Source organism: Salvelinus sp. IW2-2015, linkage group LG14, assembly GCF_002910315.2.
Source record: "Salvelinus sp. IW2-2015 linkage group LG14, ASM291031v2, whole genome shotgun sequence".
NCBI lineage: Eukaryota > Metazoa > Chordata > Actinopteri > Salmoniformes > Salmonidae > Salvelinus > Salvelinus sp. IW2-2015.
The window spans coordinates 49,108,344-49,123,460 of NC_036854.1; the positions used below are offsets into that span (position 1 = coordinate 49,108,344).

The window sequence follows — 15,117 nt, forward strand, 5'->3', positions numbered from 1 at the left end:
ATGCTTCCCACAATTGTGTCAATTTGGCTGGATGTCTTTTGGGTGGTGGACCATTCTTGATACACACGGGACACGGGACACAAAGTAGGCACCCGTGAGTGGAAGTGTTGTGGTCGAAGTACATTTCAAATCAAATCTAATCTAATTTTATTTGTCACAAACACATGTTTAGCAGATGTTAATGCGAGTGTAGGGAAATGCTTGTGCTTCTAGTTCTGACAATGCGGTAATATCTAACAAATTCACAACAACTATCTTATAAACTCAGCAAAAAAAGAAARGTCCTCTCACTGTCAACTGTGTTTATTTTCAGCAAACTTAACATGTGTAAATATTTCTATGAAAATAAGATTCAACAACTGAGACATAAACTGAACAAGTTCCACAGACATGTGACTAACAGAAAGTGATTGATATTAATGTGTCCCTGAAGAAAGGGGGGGTCAAAATCAAAAGTAACAGTCTTATATTCTGGTGTGGCCACCAGGTGCATTAAGTACTGCAGTGCATTTCCTCCTCATGGACTGCACCAGATTTGCCAGTTCTTGCTGTGAGATGTTACCCTACTCTTCTCACCAAGGCACCTGCAAGTTCCCAGACATTTCTTGGGGAATGCCCTAGCCCTCACCCTCCGATAAAGGATCCACATCGTCCAGATGTGCTCAATGGGAATATAGAATCTGGGCTCTTCGCTGGCCATGGCAGAACACTGACATTCCTGTCTTGCAGGAATCACACACAGAATGAACAGATATGGCTGGTGGCATTGTCATGCTGGAGGGTCATGTCAGGATGAGCCTGAGCGAAGGCTGACACACATGAGGGAGGAGGATGTCTTCCTGTAACGCACAGCGTTGAGATTGCCTGCAATGACAACAAGTCAGTCCGATGATGCTGTGACACATCGCCCCAGACCATGAGACCCTCTCACCTCCAAATCGATCCCGCTCCAGAGTACAGGCCTCTGTGTAACGGTCATTCCCTTCAACGAAAACCGACTCCGACCATCACCCCATGTGAGTCAAAACCGCGACTCATCAGTGAAGAGTCACTTTTTGCCAGTCCTTGATGGTCAACAACGGTGGTTTGTGCACATAGGCAAGGCTTGTTACCAGTGATGTCTGTGTAGGACCTGCCTTACACAGGCCTACAAGCCCTCAGTCCAGCCTTCTCTCAGCTTATTACAGACAGTCTGAGCACCTGGATTTGGAGCGGAAGGGATGTAACTCAGCGCAAGTTTTGTGCAGCCATGTACATGTACCGCAAGGTTGAATTGGTTCGCTGATGTACTTGCTACCTGTGAGGTGTTGTTACACTGGTCTGCCAGCTCTGAAGGAAAATGATCAGCGTGTGTGCGCGGTACACTGTCGTCCCAGACTTGTAGGAAGCGCATGGCCAGGTGTGGTGTTCTCACAGTACGGACATTGCAATTTATTGCCCTGGCCACATCTGCAGTCCTCATGCCTCCTTGCAGCATGCCTAAGGTACGTTCACGCAGATGAGCAGGGACCCTGGGCATCTTTCTTTTGGTGTTTTTCAGAGTCAGTAGAAAGGTCTCTTTAGTGTCCTAAGTTTTCATAACTGTGACCTTAATTGACTACCGTCTCTAAGCTGTTAGTGTCTTAAAACTTCTTATGGCTGAGATCCCGCTAACGGGATCGATATGACAACAGCCAGTGAAAGTGCAGGGKGCCAAATTCAAACAACAGAAARCTCATAATTAAAATTCCTCAAACATACAAGTATCTTATACCATTTTAAAAGTAATTTTGTTGTTAATCCCACCACAGTGTCCGATTTCAAAAAGGCTTTACAGGGAAAGCACCACAAACGATTATGTTAGGTCACCGCCAAGTCACAGAAAYACACAGCCATTTTTCCACCCAAAGACAGGAGTCACAAAAAGCAGAAATAGAGATAAAATTAATCACTAACCTTTGATGATCTTTATCAGATGACACTCATAGGACTTCATGTTACACAATACATGTATGTTTTGTTCGGTAAAGTTCATATTTCTATAAAAAAATCTCAGTATACATTGYCGCGTTATGTTCAGTAGTTCCAAAAACATCCCGTGATTTTGTAGAGAGCCACATCAATTTCCAGAAATACTCATAATAAACGTTGATCAAAGATACAKGTGTTATACATGGAATTTMTTATCCACTTCTCCTTAATGCAACCGCTGTGTCAGAMTTCAAATAAGCTTTACGGAAAAAGCAAACCATGCAATAATCTGAGTACAGCGCTCAGAGACCAAACCAGCCAAAAAGATATCCGCCATATTGTGCAGTCAACAAAAGTCAGAAATAACATGATAAATATTAATTTACCTTTGATGATCTTCATCAGAATGCACTCCCAGGAATCCCAGTTCCACAATAAATGTTTGTTTTGTTCGATAATGTCCATTATTTATGTCCAAATAGCTACTTTTGTTAGCGCGTTCACAAAGTCACGAAGCGCGTTCACTAGGAGCAGACGAAATGTCAAAAAAGTTCCTTACAGTCATAGAAACATGTTCAAACGATTGTATAGAATCAATCTTGAGATTGTTTTTTAACATAAATCTTCAATAAATGTTCCAACTGGAGAATTCCTTTGTCTGTAGAAAAAGCACTGGAACGCGAGGTACCGCTCACGTGAATGCAGCGTCACGAGCCTGTGGCACTCTGCAGACCACTGACTCAAACATAGAGCCTTATGAGCCCCTCCTTTACCAGTAGAAGCCTCAAACAAGTTTCTAAAGACTGTTGACATCTAGTGGAAGCCTTTAGGAAGTGCAACATGACCAATATCCCACTGTATCTTCAATACGGAATGAGTTGAAAACGACCAACCTCAGATTTCCCACTTTCCTGGTGGATTTTTTTTCAGGTTTTTGCCTGCCCCATATGAGTTCTGTTATACTCACAGACATCATTCAAACAGTTTTAGAAACTTCAGAGTGTTTCCTATCCAAATATACTAATAATATGCATATATTAGCAACTGGGACTGAGTAGCAGGCCGTTTACTCTGGGCACCTCTAGGCACCTTATTCATCCAAGCTACTCAATACTGCCCCCAGCSATAAGAAGTTAACGACCGTTCCACAGGTGCATGTTCATTAATTGTTTATGGTTCATTGAACAAGCATAGGAAACAGTGTTTAAATGGAGGATAGGCAGGCAATYGAACAGAGATTTTTCAAAATAAGAGCCACTTCCGGGTTGGATTTCCTCAGGTTTTCGCCTGCAAAATCAGTRKTGTTATACTCACAGACAATATTTTGACAGTTTTGGATACWTTAGAGTGTTTTCTATCCTAATCTGTCAATTATATGCATATTCTAGCATCTGGGCTTGAGAAATAGGCCGTTTACATTGGGAACGTTATTTTTCCAAACTGCCTCCTAGCGTCAAGAAGTTAAACAATGAAGATCTGTYAAGTTATTTCGATTTTTACGACTTATCTTTGAAAGACAGGGTCCTGAAAAAGGGCTGTTTGTCAGCGATTGGGTGCAGAGATGTAGCGGAGTCAGGTGCAGGACATAGGTTTGAGCAAAACAACTGAGTTTACTCACAAAAAAGGCAAGCAATATTCCAATAAGGAAAATACAGACAGAATAACACCTACACGAACCACTAAGACACCAACAATCACGGACAGAACAGAAAGGTATGCCAGAGGGTTAAATAAGGAACATGATATGGGAATTGAAACCAGGTGTGTTTAATACAGACAAAATAAAACGAAAAATGAAACATGGATCGGTGGTGACTAGAAAGCCGGTGACGTCGACCGCCGAACACCACCCGAACAAGGAGAGGGGCCGACTTCGGCGGAAGTCGTGACACTGTTTATTTTTTTGCTGAGTTTATGTATTTTTAAATCCATTGTGACCTCTTGATCCCGTGCGGCATAGGCAAGATGCAATAGATGTATACATATATATAGATGTATACATATATACATATGAGATGAGTCAAGTAGGATATGTAAAAATGATTAAAGTGGCATTATTTAAAGTTACTAGTGAAACCTTTATTAAATCCATTTAATTTAATTTTTCGTTTTATTTTGTCTGTATTAAACACACCTGGTTTCAATTCCCATATCATGTTCCTTATTTAAAGTGGCCAGTGATTTGGGTCTCTATGTTGGCAGCAGCCTCTTTATGTTAGTGATGGCTGTTTAGCAGTCTGATGGCCTTGAGATAGAAGCTGTTTTTCAGTTTCTCAGTCCCAGCTTTGATGCACCTGTACTGACCTCGCCTTCTGGATGATAGCGGGGTGAACAGGCAATGGCTCGGGTGGTTGTTGTCCTTGATGATCTTTTTGGCCTTCCTGTGACATCGGGTGCTGTAGGTATCCTGGAGAGCAGGTAGTTTGCCCCCGGTGATGCGTTGTGCAGACAGCACTGCCCTCTGGAGAGCCTTGCGGTTGAGGGCAGTGCAGTTGCCSTACCAGGCGGTGATACAGCCCGACAGGATGCTCTCGATGGTGCATCTGTAAAAGTTTGTYAGGGATTTAGATGACAAGCCAKATTTCTTCAGCCTCTCCTGAAGATGAAGAGGCACTGTTGRGTCTTCTTCATCACTGTGTGGGTGGACCATTTCAGCTTCTCCACCACTGTCCCGTCAATGTGGATAAGGGGGTGCTCCCTCTGCTGTTTCCTGAAGTCTACAATCATCTCCTTTGTTTTGTTGACGTTGAGTGAAAGGTTSTTTTCCTGACACCACAATCCGAGTGCCCTCACCTCCTCCCTGTAGGATGTCTTGTCATTGTTGGTAATCAAGCCCACTACTGTTGTGTTGTCTGCAAACTTGATGTTTGAGTTGGAGGCGTGCATGGCCACGCAGTCATGGGTGAACAGGGAGTACAGGAGGGGGCTGAACATGCACCCTTGTAGGGTCACAGTGTTGGGGATCAGCGAAGTGGAGATGTTGTTTCCTACCTTCACCACCTTGAGGGTGGCCCGTCAGAAAGTCCAGGACCCAATTGCACAGGGCGGGGTTGAGACCCAGAACCTTAAGCTTAATGATGAGCTTGGTGGTTACTATGATGTTGAATGCTGAGCTGTAGTCAATGAACAGCATTCTTACAGAGGTATTCCTGTTGTCCAGATGCAATAGGGCAGTGTGCAGTGTGATGGCGATTGCATCATCTGTGGACCTGTTGGGGCGTTATGCAAACTGAAGTGGGTCTAGGGTGGCAGGTAAGGTGGAAGTGATATGATCCTTGACTAGTCTCTCAAAGCACTTCATGATAGTCAATCAGTTCAGTTATCTTTGCCTTCTTTGGTACAGGATCAATGGTGGCCATCTTGAAGTTTGTGGGGACAGCAGACTGGGATAGGGAGCAATTGAATATGTCCATAAACACACCAGCCAGCTGGTCTGCGCATGCTCTGAGGACGCGGCTAGTGATGCCGTCTGGGCCAGCAGCCTTGCGAGGGTTAACATGTTTAAATGTCTTACTCACTTCGGCCACGGTGAAGGAGAGGGGGGGCCTGCAGTCCTTGGTAGTGGGCCACGTCGGTGGCACCGTATTATCCTCAAAGGGGGCAAAGGAAGGTGTTTGGTTTGTCTGGAAGCAAGACTTCGGTGTCCGTGACGTGGCTGGTTTACTTTTTGTAGTCCGTTATTGCCTGTAGACCCTGCAACATACGTGTGTGGGTCGTTGAATTGCGACTCCATTTTGTCCCTATACCATTTCGCTTGTTTGATTGCCTTGCAGAGGGAATAACTACACTGTTTAGATTCGTCCATATTCCCCGACCTCTTTCCATGGTTGAATGCGGTGGTTCGTGCTTTCAGTTTTGCGCGAATGCCGCCTTCTATCTACGGTTTCTGGTTGGGATAGGTTTTAATAGTCACAGTGGGTACAACATTTCCAATGCACTTCCTAATAAACTCACTCACCGAGTCAGCATATAAATTGATGTTATTGTCTGAGGCTTCCCGGAACATTTCCAAGTAAATTACTGGCAAAACAGAAGCCAGTAGATTTACAGGACTTTTACTGAAACACAAATTTACAGCATATTATTGGACCACCTGAATACAGTAACATGCTATATTTCTAGAATGTACAGGACATTACTGGAAGCACAGAGTCACGCCCTGACCTTAGAGAGACTGTTTATTTCTCTATTTGGTTAGGTCAGGGTGTGATTTGGGTGGGCATTCTAGTTTTCTATTTCTTTGTTGGCCGGGTATGGTTCCCAATCAGAGGCAGCTATCTATCGTTGTCTCTGATTGGGAATCATACTTAGGCAGCCTGTTTTCCACCTGAGTTTGTGGGATCTTGTTTTTGCACAGTAGCTGTATAGCCCTGCAGAACTTTACGTTCATTGATCTTTTGTTGTTTTTTTGTTGTTCATTCTAAAATAAATTAAGATGTACACTTTCCACGCTGCGCTTTGGTCTCATTCCGACGACGGACATAACACACAGTGATTGGTAAACTGTTGCAGATTTACAGTGCAGGCAGCTAGTGCCAACGACGGCAGTATTTCTATTACATGTCAATACTGTCAATACCAGTTTTTTTATTTGTATTTCACTGGCCTGAACTACAATTCATGTAACCTATTGTGTAACAGTTTAATTAGAATTCATGCATTTTGTATTTTCGAACACAAAAACACAGACATTGACTGACCATGTGAATCCAGGTGAAAGCTAGAGTATGATCCCTAATTGATGTCACTTGCTAAATCCTCTTCAATCAATGTAGATGATGGAGAGGAGACCAATTAAAGAATGATTTTTAAACCTTGAGACATGTATTGGGTATGTGTGTCATTCAGAGAGTGCATGGACAAGACAAAATATTTGTGTGCCTTTGAACGGGATTTGGTAGTACATGCCAGGCAAATCAGGTAGCGTCACACACCACGACACTGCTGGATTGGTTGCTTCTGAAGTTTTGTATGCTCAGTGTATACTTGCAAGTAGCATGCTTAACTACAACATTCTCGGTAACGGTAACATCATATTTTTACTTGCAATAACTGTGGTATATTCTTGTTTACCTTAGTTTACACTGACTGTAAGTCGCTCTGGACAAGAGCGTCTGCTAAATTACCAAATTTAAATCTAAAAATGAACAATTGCAAAGCACACTGCTGGGTATTATTCTAATGACCTCCGCCCCCATGTAAGGCCACATTTGATCAAAATACAAATAGTTTGAGGGCAGAACTCATTAGAATAATCACCAGCAGTGTACTTTGCAAATGCTCATTTAAATGTTGGTAATTTAGCAGACACTCTTGTCCAGAGCGACTTACAGTCAGTGRATGTAATTTAAGGTTAATAAAAAAACATATCACAGTCATAGCGAGTAAAAAGTTTCTGTAACCGTTACTAGGAATGTTGTTGTAGTTGATCATATAGTGGTCTGAAAAAATGCTTTATTTGTTACCACATACTTTTTAGATGGATCTCTGGCTAATGCAACATATGTTATTGTAATATGCACAGTAACTTGTCACCAGCTTTCTGTGAGTTACTGTAAAATGCAGAGCAATGATATAGTACAATACTGTAAAATGTGCTTACGAAACTGTAAGAAAGTTAATGCCACTGTAATCATGTTTGTATTTTACTGTAATTCCATGGGATTAGTGCAAGCAGGTTGGCTGCTAGGTATTTGTATATTACAGAATATTTATGAATATTTGGTGGTTTATATCCTTCACACTTCTAGAGGCCTAAACAAATGCTTCCAAACGGACTGTGATTACAGGGAAAAACAGATCAAAAGGAAACTATTTAATATTCAACCATTAGAGGTTTAAGACTCTGTGACTCTGATCTTTTCCGATATAGGTTAAATTGTTGGGGCACTACCATATAGCACTTAAATTGGTACAGCTCTCTCACTTACGGGTGCAACAAGTATAGCCTCTTACAAGGCACGCCTCAAGATTTCTTAATGAGCCACAATAATACCATGTACCACAAAAGGTTTTTGGCACTCCAAATGTACAGAATGGTACTGTATTCTGTGGGGGTGGTACTTAATTACAGTAAATTACTGGCAGACAGTAAATTATTGTAGATTTACAGGACAAATATAAAAAAYCAATTGTATGATACTGTATTCTGTGGGGTACAGCATTCTCACTACTGGGTGTAACAAATATAGCCTCTTACAAGGCACGCCTTAAAATATCTTAATGAGCCAGCGATTCTTTCCCCTCCTACAACATTTTTCCACAATGCACAATAGTTTACAGTATGATGCTGTAAATACATAGCAAAACAGGTCATATAGTCCTATAGCAWTTAATGTAATTTTACAGAAGTGTAACGGAGCCCCCATAATACATTGCTCTTTACAGTACTGTAATATAGAACTACAGCAGCTAATTGTGAAAGTTTTGCTGTAAATTTACAGCAATTTGTTCGTGATAACGTAGACTCTAGTCATTTGAAGTAGGTCCTGTTTGACATGTAGTCTGTGAAATTATAGGACTCCTGTGAACCACCCCTTAACTGCAGCTCTGTGGGGGCCAATGCACTGGCTGAATTCTGAATATGCACTCCTGGTGTAGGATAGTATAGTGGAGGACAGAGCCTGTTTTTTTTGTCCCCCTGTTCACACTGACAACTCCAGCTGTCACACACAGGGACAATGGAGAAGAGGGGGTGTGCTCTGAATAGAAGAAAAAAAACTGGAGACCTCCCCAAAGACTCGTCATCTGCATTTGACAGGAACCCTTCCTCCCCCACCTCACCGCCCCCTTCCCTTTCTCCCTCCTTTTCTCTCTCTTCTCTCCATAAGCGTCCGTCCTCCTCTCCCTGTAGCTCTCCGCGGGGTCATTTGTCCGCTAAATAACTAATTAGGAGTTTTAGTGGGATTTTGTAAAACTGATTTTTTCGATGTTTTTCTTCCTAGATTGGCGTTTACTGATATAGGCTATCAGCTCATATGTTTCGCTCAGATAGGTCTTCACTAAACTTGTTGTTCAGTCTATGCTGTTATTACAAATTAGAATACTAGAATAGGTATGAACCTTCTTATGATGGTCCAAAGGTCAYCCATGTTGGTCAGGGAGTTTGCCAGTGCTGTGATAAGATATTGTGTAAAACAATGAATGTGAAGAATTTAGATAGCCAGACAGTTTTAGAGGGATGATTCCATACATTTTTTTCAAATGAACTGCCAATATGCCAACATTTCATTTAAACAATGCAGTAAATCCACAGCCATACATACACTGGCTCAAATCAGTTGATGATAGATCTTAGACAAGTTGTAAATGCAACAAGGACTGATATTGTATCATATAATAGTACTCACAGCTTTCCAAGAAAACAAAATCTGAGACATGTAGACCTATGGTCTATTTACATATTTCTTAGAGGCTATTTATAAAGAAAAAGTGTATAAAACCCATATAAATTGTATTTATAATTATATGACAATATTTTAGGTTGACTATAATTCCATTACACAATTTCTGATACATCACATGCCTTACTTTTATAAGTAAAAGCAGGAAATGCATCAGTTATGCCTCTACTGTTATTCATTCCAATTTGACTGGTTCGGATTTCTCCCTGACTAAGATGGCTGCCATTTTCGTACCATTACCYTTATGGAACTAGACTCTCTAGTAATTTAACTGGTAAAAGGTTATACAGTCACTACTGATGGACACCCCACCCCCTCTTTCTGTAATGCATGCATTCATTCTGGCTATTAGCCTACTGTATTATTATAGGCTACTGTATTTAGGAGAGTGATAGGGGGAAAGGGTGGAGAGCGCGAGAAAACAGCAATGCACACAGAACACAGAGACCCCAAGTAGCTTAACAAATGAGTGGCTCACCCAATGTCCATTCATGTCCCCCCTCAGCCCACAAGCCTATTAGGCAAGCATCCCTTGAGCATTCACTGTCGACAACATGTGGAGGCATCGCTATAGCAACCAGTGGCTATGACATGTGCAACAGACAGGGACTCCTAAGGGCTGAATAAAAGGAGTGTCTCAACCATATATGATCTCAAAAACCCAACCCCTCTCCCCTTCCTTTCATTGGGCACAGAGGCGCTGAAASGACCCACTATAGGCATCTGCAGATTCTTGCGAGGCTCAGAGAATCAGGCGGGCACATCACCTCGTTCGTTCTCCTCCTCGTTATTTTATTTTTCTTCTTCTCAATCTTCGTGCGCGAGCATTGGTAGCTGCAGTCTTTTGTTGACGAGGGAGGCGCACCGGACACTGGTAACTTTTGGGGAGGAGAGGTTTGAGTGGGAGGCTGGTTGTGCGCCGGCCACACTGGAGCTGCGGTAGTTGCACCTGCTCTCTGGAATACAACACATATGTCCTATGTATTGCAAAACATCTGACTTGCGGATCAACATGGATTTTGGTAATTTAGGTAATTATTTTCCAYCTTGTGTTACATTTTGGCTGGTGCTGCTACAACTAGTCTAATGCAGCGGGGAGACGTGCACGTTGCACATTTGTCTGGAAGGCATGTGTAGGCTAGCCTATCAGTTTTATGTGGAATTAGATGATATATATWTTTTTTATGAATATTTTGACCGCTGCTTTTGTTTCTGTAATTGATTGCATTTCAATTGATTTGCAATGCTTGCGTGAGTTGCCTCATTTCGTCACTGTCGATGCTCCAGTTACCCGAAAGATGCTATAGTGTCGGGGAAGAAATCGAACAACAACAAAAAATAGTTCATTTTTCAAATTTAGACGGGGATGATTAGTGCAGTAGTAGGCTAAAGTGTTTTAGGCCTATTTTAAYTTATAAGCTAACAGGTGTTGAAAATATAGAAAATATGTTTACTTTACAGCAGCAGAGCGGGAAGTGTCCAATCGTCACATCTGTATAGGGAAGATACAAAGTTTTCACCTGAAAGCTCATTCCCTGGATACCAATGGAATTAATTGATGAACTAAGCACATTCGAGTTTTTGAGAAGATAATTTTCTTTCATTTGCGAGTTGTTACCTTTAAGTTAATTTTGCATAAAAAGTTTGGGGATATTTCTTTACGACCATTGCTATTTCTAAGCATTAATTCGGTTGGTTTATTATCTACACACTGAAATTGATTTGAGATAGGAATGTAGGCATCTTTTTTAAATTACAGTTGATTGGCAAAGCAATTACTTATAATAAAAAATGAAAAGCRGCATGGATTTACTTTGGCAAAGGTTCTTATTTACCACATTAACACTTTTGTATAACTTTTAATTGAGAAATACTTGTATATTGCAAAATGGGAAATTATTGTTTGATTTGACTTAATCAGACTGGGAAATGGCTGAAATTGATGGAATAAGTGATCACAGGCCTGTGACCTTTATCTCAGTCATTTGAATAAGCCAGAGCTACCGAAATCCATCTGCCCTTTGTCTTCAGCTAGATCTGCTAATCCTAGGGAGAGAGAGAGAGAGAGAATAAGTGAATGTAAAAACATCACTGAGRATCCTGTTCCGATGCAAGAAAATTTCAAGAAGACTGTTTTCATTCAAGGTGATAAGCAAGTCAAGGTGAACTAAAACTAATAATAATAATTCTGATTCTGGCACAGTATATAACAATATAACAGATTTCCTTAAGAGTGTTATTCATAATTGCACACGTTCATTAATCTATTAACTAGGCAAGTCAGTTAAAAACACAGGCGAATTTWCAATGACTGCCTACCCCTGCCAAACCCYGACGACGCTGGGCCAATTGCGCGCCGCCCTATGGGACTCCCAATCATGGCCAGATGTCATGCAGCCTGGATTCGAACCAGGGACTGCAGTGACCGCACTTGTACTGAGACACAATGCCTTAGACCGCTACGCCACCCGGAAGCTCAAATACGCCTGTCAATAATCATAGTGTGATTTTATAATGTTTATACACGTTAATATTTATGACATACATGAAAATTATGATCTGCAAACAAATCAATGTGATTTATTTGTTTATACTTTTTTTAATGATTGTTTGGTTGTTTAAATGTTGTTGTTTTTTTTTACTTAGTTGACTACCTCTGTTTACGTTTCTCCATTCACGCTAATTAACAAAAACTCCTCTCTGGCGTAAAATGGGAGTCCTCTCTCTCTTTCCCTAAAGAGAATATGCTCTTCGTTTGTTATCTTTATCCTCTTAGATACGTCTTGAAAGGACATATTGAGGGGTGTGAAGATTATTTAAATCTGCATTTTTTTGCTAGGATCAATTAACAGCTTCCTACAAAATATATTTTAGTCACTGTATGTTGTCATTATAGCGGTTTTATTTAATATGAAGTTATATACCAGAATAATATTTGAACTATAGCACAGTATAATATTGTTGTAATTATGGCATAACATATTTTGATACCWTAAAAGCACAATCTCAGATTTTTCTCCCCAACATTTAGAAGAGCAAACATGAAATAAACACTAGACATGTCACAATATATTTTCATGTTAATTGAATTCAAACTAATGATTTARTGTCATGTAAACTAAGAACATTTCTTTTCATGGAGTCCCTTTTCATGTGGCTTGCTTAGAAGTGTTAAGCTGGTGGAGAGAAAGCGAGAGAGAGAGAGAGAGACAGACAAGGGGTGGAAGGGCTGCTGTAGTAGACTAAAGCTACCTTCCTACAGTTTCATATGCACATACCAAGCCTCAACAATCCAGCTTACATTTATCCTTATCTATCATATTTAATAATTTCCCTCATATTCAATCTGTCAAAGGATAGCATTGATGTAATAGCTCAGAGGTAGCCAAAGCTTTGTTTCACTCATATACTGTATGTTCTCTGCGGTTTATTACAGGACTTGTTTTAGACCTCTCTATTGGTATCAAATCCATTTGACTGTTGATTGAAGCTGTATTTCAGAGTCACATCCATTGTAATCAACAGAAACACACACACACACACACATACACACACACACACACACACACACACACACACACACACACACACACACACACACACACACACAGCTAACCTTGTGGGGACACACAATTCAGTCCCATTCAAAATCCTATTTTCCCTAACCCTAGCCCGTACTCTTACCCTAACCTTAACACCTAACCTTAACCCAAAAACCTAACCTTAAACCTTACCCTAAACCTAACCAAAGCTCCTAACCCTAAAACTATCCRTAGCTCCTAACCGTAACCCTTAACGTAATTCTAACCCTAACACTAATTCTAACCTTAACCTCCCTAAAAATAGCATTTGGCCTCGTGGGTACTAACAAAATGTCCCCAGTTGGTCAAATRTTTGTTCGTTTACTATTCCTGGTCTTCTGGTCCCCACAAGAATAGTTAAATATGTCCATGTCCATACACACACACTCAACAGACCTGCACGGTAATCAGTGTGAGCATATAAGCAAAGGCCTCAGCATCCATAAAGTCACCAAAGGTTAAGGTGTTCATGCATTGTAATTATGAATGTATTTATTTTCTGATACAAATMATAGATGCTGCTAAATGTGTACCTTACCCTTTTGCCCCCTAGGACTAAGTACCATGTTTCAGCGGTTGATGATTGTTTTGTGCTTTTGATTTGATTGAAGTTGAAAACCCCTCTTTAATTCTGATTGTTGGAAATTTGAGTGCATTGAATAGATCGAGGTAGACAGGATACTTGATGGTGTTTGGCCGCTCGTCCAAAGTCTCTGCAGTGCATCTGGGTTCATATTCTATTAGAAAGTGCTAAAACCTTCCCAGGGGTCCATGCACTTACTGAGACCCAGCCAGGCAGCCAAACAGGGACCTGTGAGACAATACCATGCCAATACCAAGCTATTCTCTTGGGCTTAGCGGTGACCACCGGGGAGGGGGTTAACAACGTCTCTGAAAGGCCCATTCTAGTGGGCTTCTGCTGGGTACACACAATCTAAGATCCCACTTTCAGGCGCTCCTAGCCATTAGCTCAGGGGCCTGGGCCAGGGCCTTAATTCAGCCAAACTCAAGGCTGGAAGGCTATTAGTGAAATATTTTACTGTCCAAACCTCCTGTAGCTGCACAATGGCAGGTCTCCCCATGCCAGGACAAAATGGGCCTAAATGACTATAGAGCAGCCAGTGTGTGGGCTGGACAGGAGAGAGTAATAGAGCTTGAGGGAGTTTGAATGCACACTATAAAACTACTATTATTGTAAAGTAATGAGTGGGGTGGGCAGGAAGTTAATCTAGGTGGGGATGAGTGGGCGTAGGTGGGATAGACAGGGAGGGAAATACTGTGCGAGTTTGTTTCTGTATTTCTGGAAGACAAATGACAGAAATCCCAAGTCTTTTCTATGCTTTTCCTTTTGCTGCCAGATTTATGTCCATTTCCGTGTTTGTAAATTGTGTCACTGGTGTGTACAGATGTAGGATCTTAATTTGATCCWGTTTGCTACAGCAGGAAAATAATTCTGCCGCAACAGGAAACGTGAATTATTATGTGGATTATAATTCATGGACATTTTTGTAGGGGTTGATACATTGTTTGTATGGGAAAATCAAGTTTGACACTTTTAAGTGAAAATTACACATTCCAGAAGAGTTTTTAAACCTCAAAACACTTTACGTTTAACATTCAACATCTGTATGTGTGTGCGTGCAGATGTGTAGGGCCTTTTCTCATCCCCTTTTCTCTCTCTCTCTTCCCAGAAGGGCAGCTTGAAACAGATCCCGGTGGTCAAGGAGAGTCATCTGGAGTCTGGTCAGTTCATGGTCTTGGCCATCATCTCCATGGTCCTGATCACGGGGGCGCTGGCAGTGTCTGGCTGGTTCTTCTGCCTGCGCCACCGCTCCCACCTCCAACTGAAGGAGAAACTAGCCAGCCTGGGGACTGACACCAGCGCTGATGCAACCGCAACCTATCAGGTGAGAGGAGCCTCCTCGGCTTCAGCCAATCACAGTGCAGCCGCTGAGTGCTCTGCTGGTAGAGAATGCACTCTGGTCCCGGTCCCTGACGCTAGCCTTATTCTGATTGGTCTGCAGTGACACGTAGTCGTTGTGTTTTGAATGACTTGATTTGAAGGGAATATCTGGTTGATTTTGTCACATTTGTAACAGTTGTTTGTAAAATGTCTCTTTGTTCATGATAGAGCTAGGTTGTGATTTAAGGGTGGTTATCAATAGAATGTAAAGTATGTAACG

At 41.5% G+C, this 15,117-nt stretch overlaps 1 protein-coding gene across 2 annotated transcripts in view; it reads left to right on the forward strand.

Moving 5' to 3' along the window:
• Positions 1-15,117, forward strand: part of LOC111973158 (receptor-type tyrosine-protein phosphatase N2) — a 275,436-nt gene that overhangs the window by 213,562 nt on the left and 46,757 nt on the right. For both annotated transcript variants that reach the window (XR_011480953.1, XM_024000412.2), the window contains exon 12: positions 14,626-14,841. Coding sequence is in view for 1 of the 2 variants with exons in the window: in XM_024000412.2 (XP_023856180.1) it covers positions 14,626-14,841 (216 nt within the window). In the remaining variant the exon portion in view is untranslated. The remainder of the gene's footprint in view (positions 1-14,625; positions 14,842-15,117) is intronic.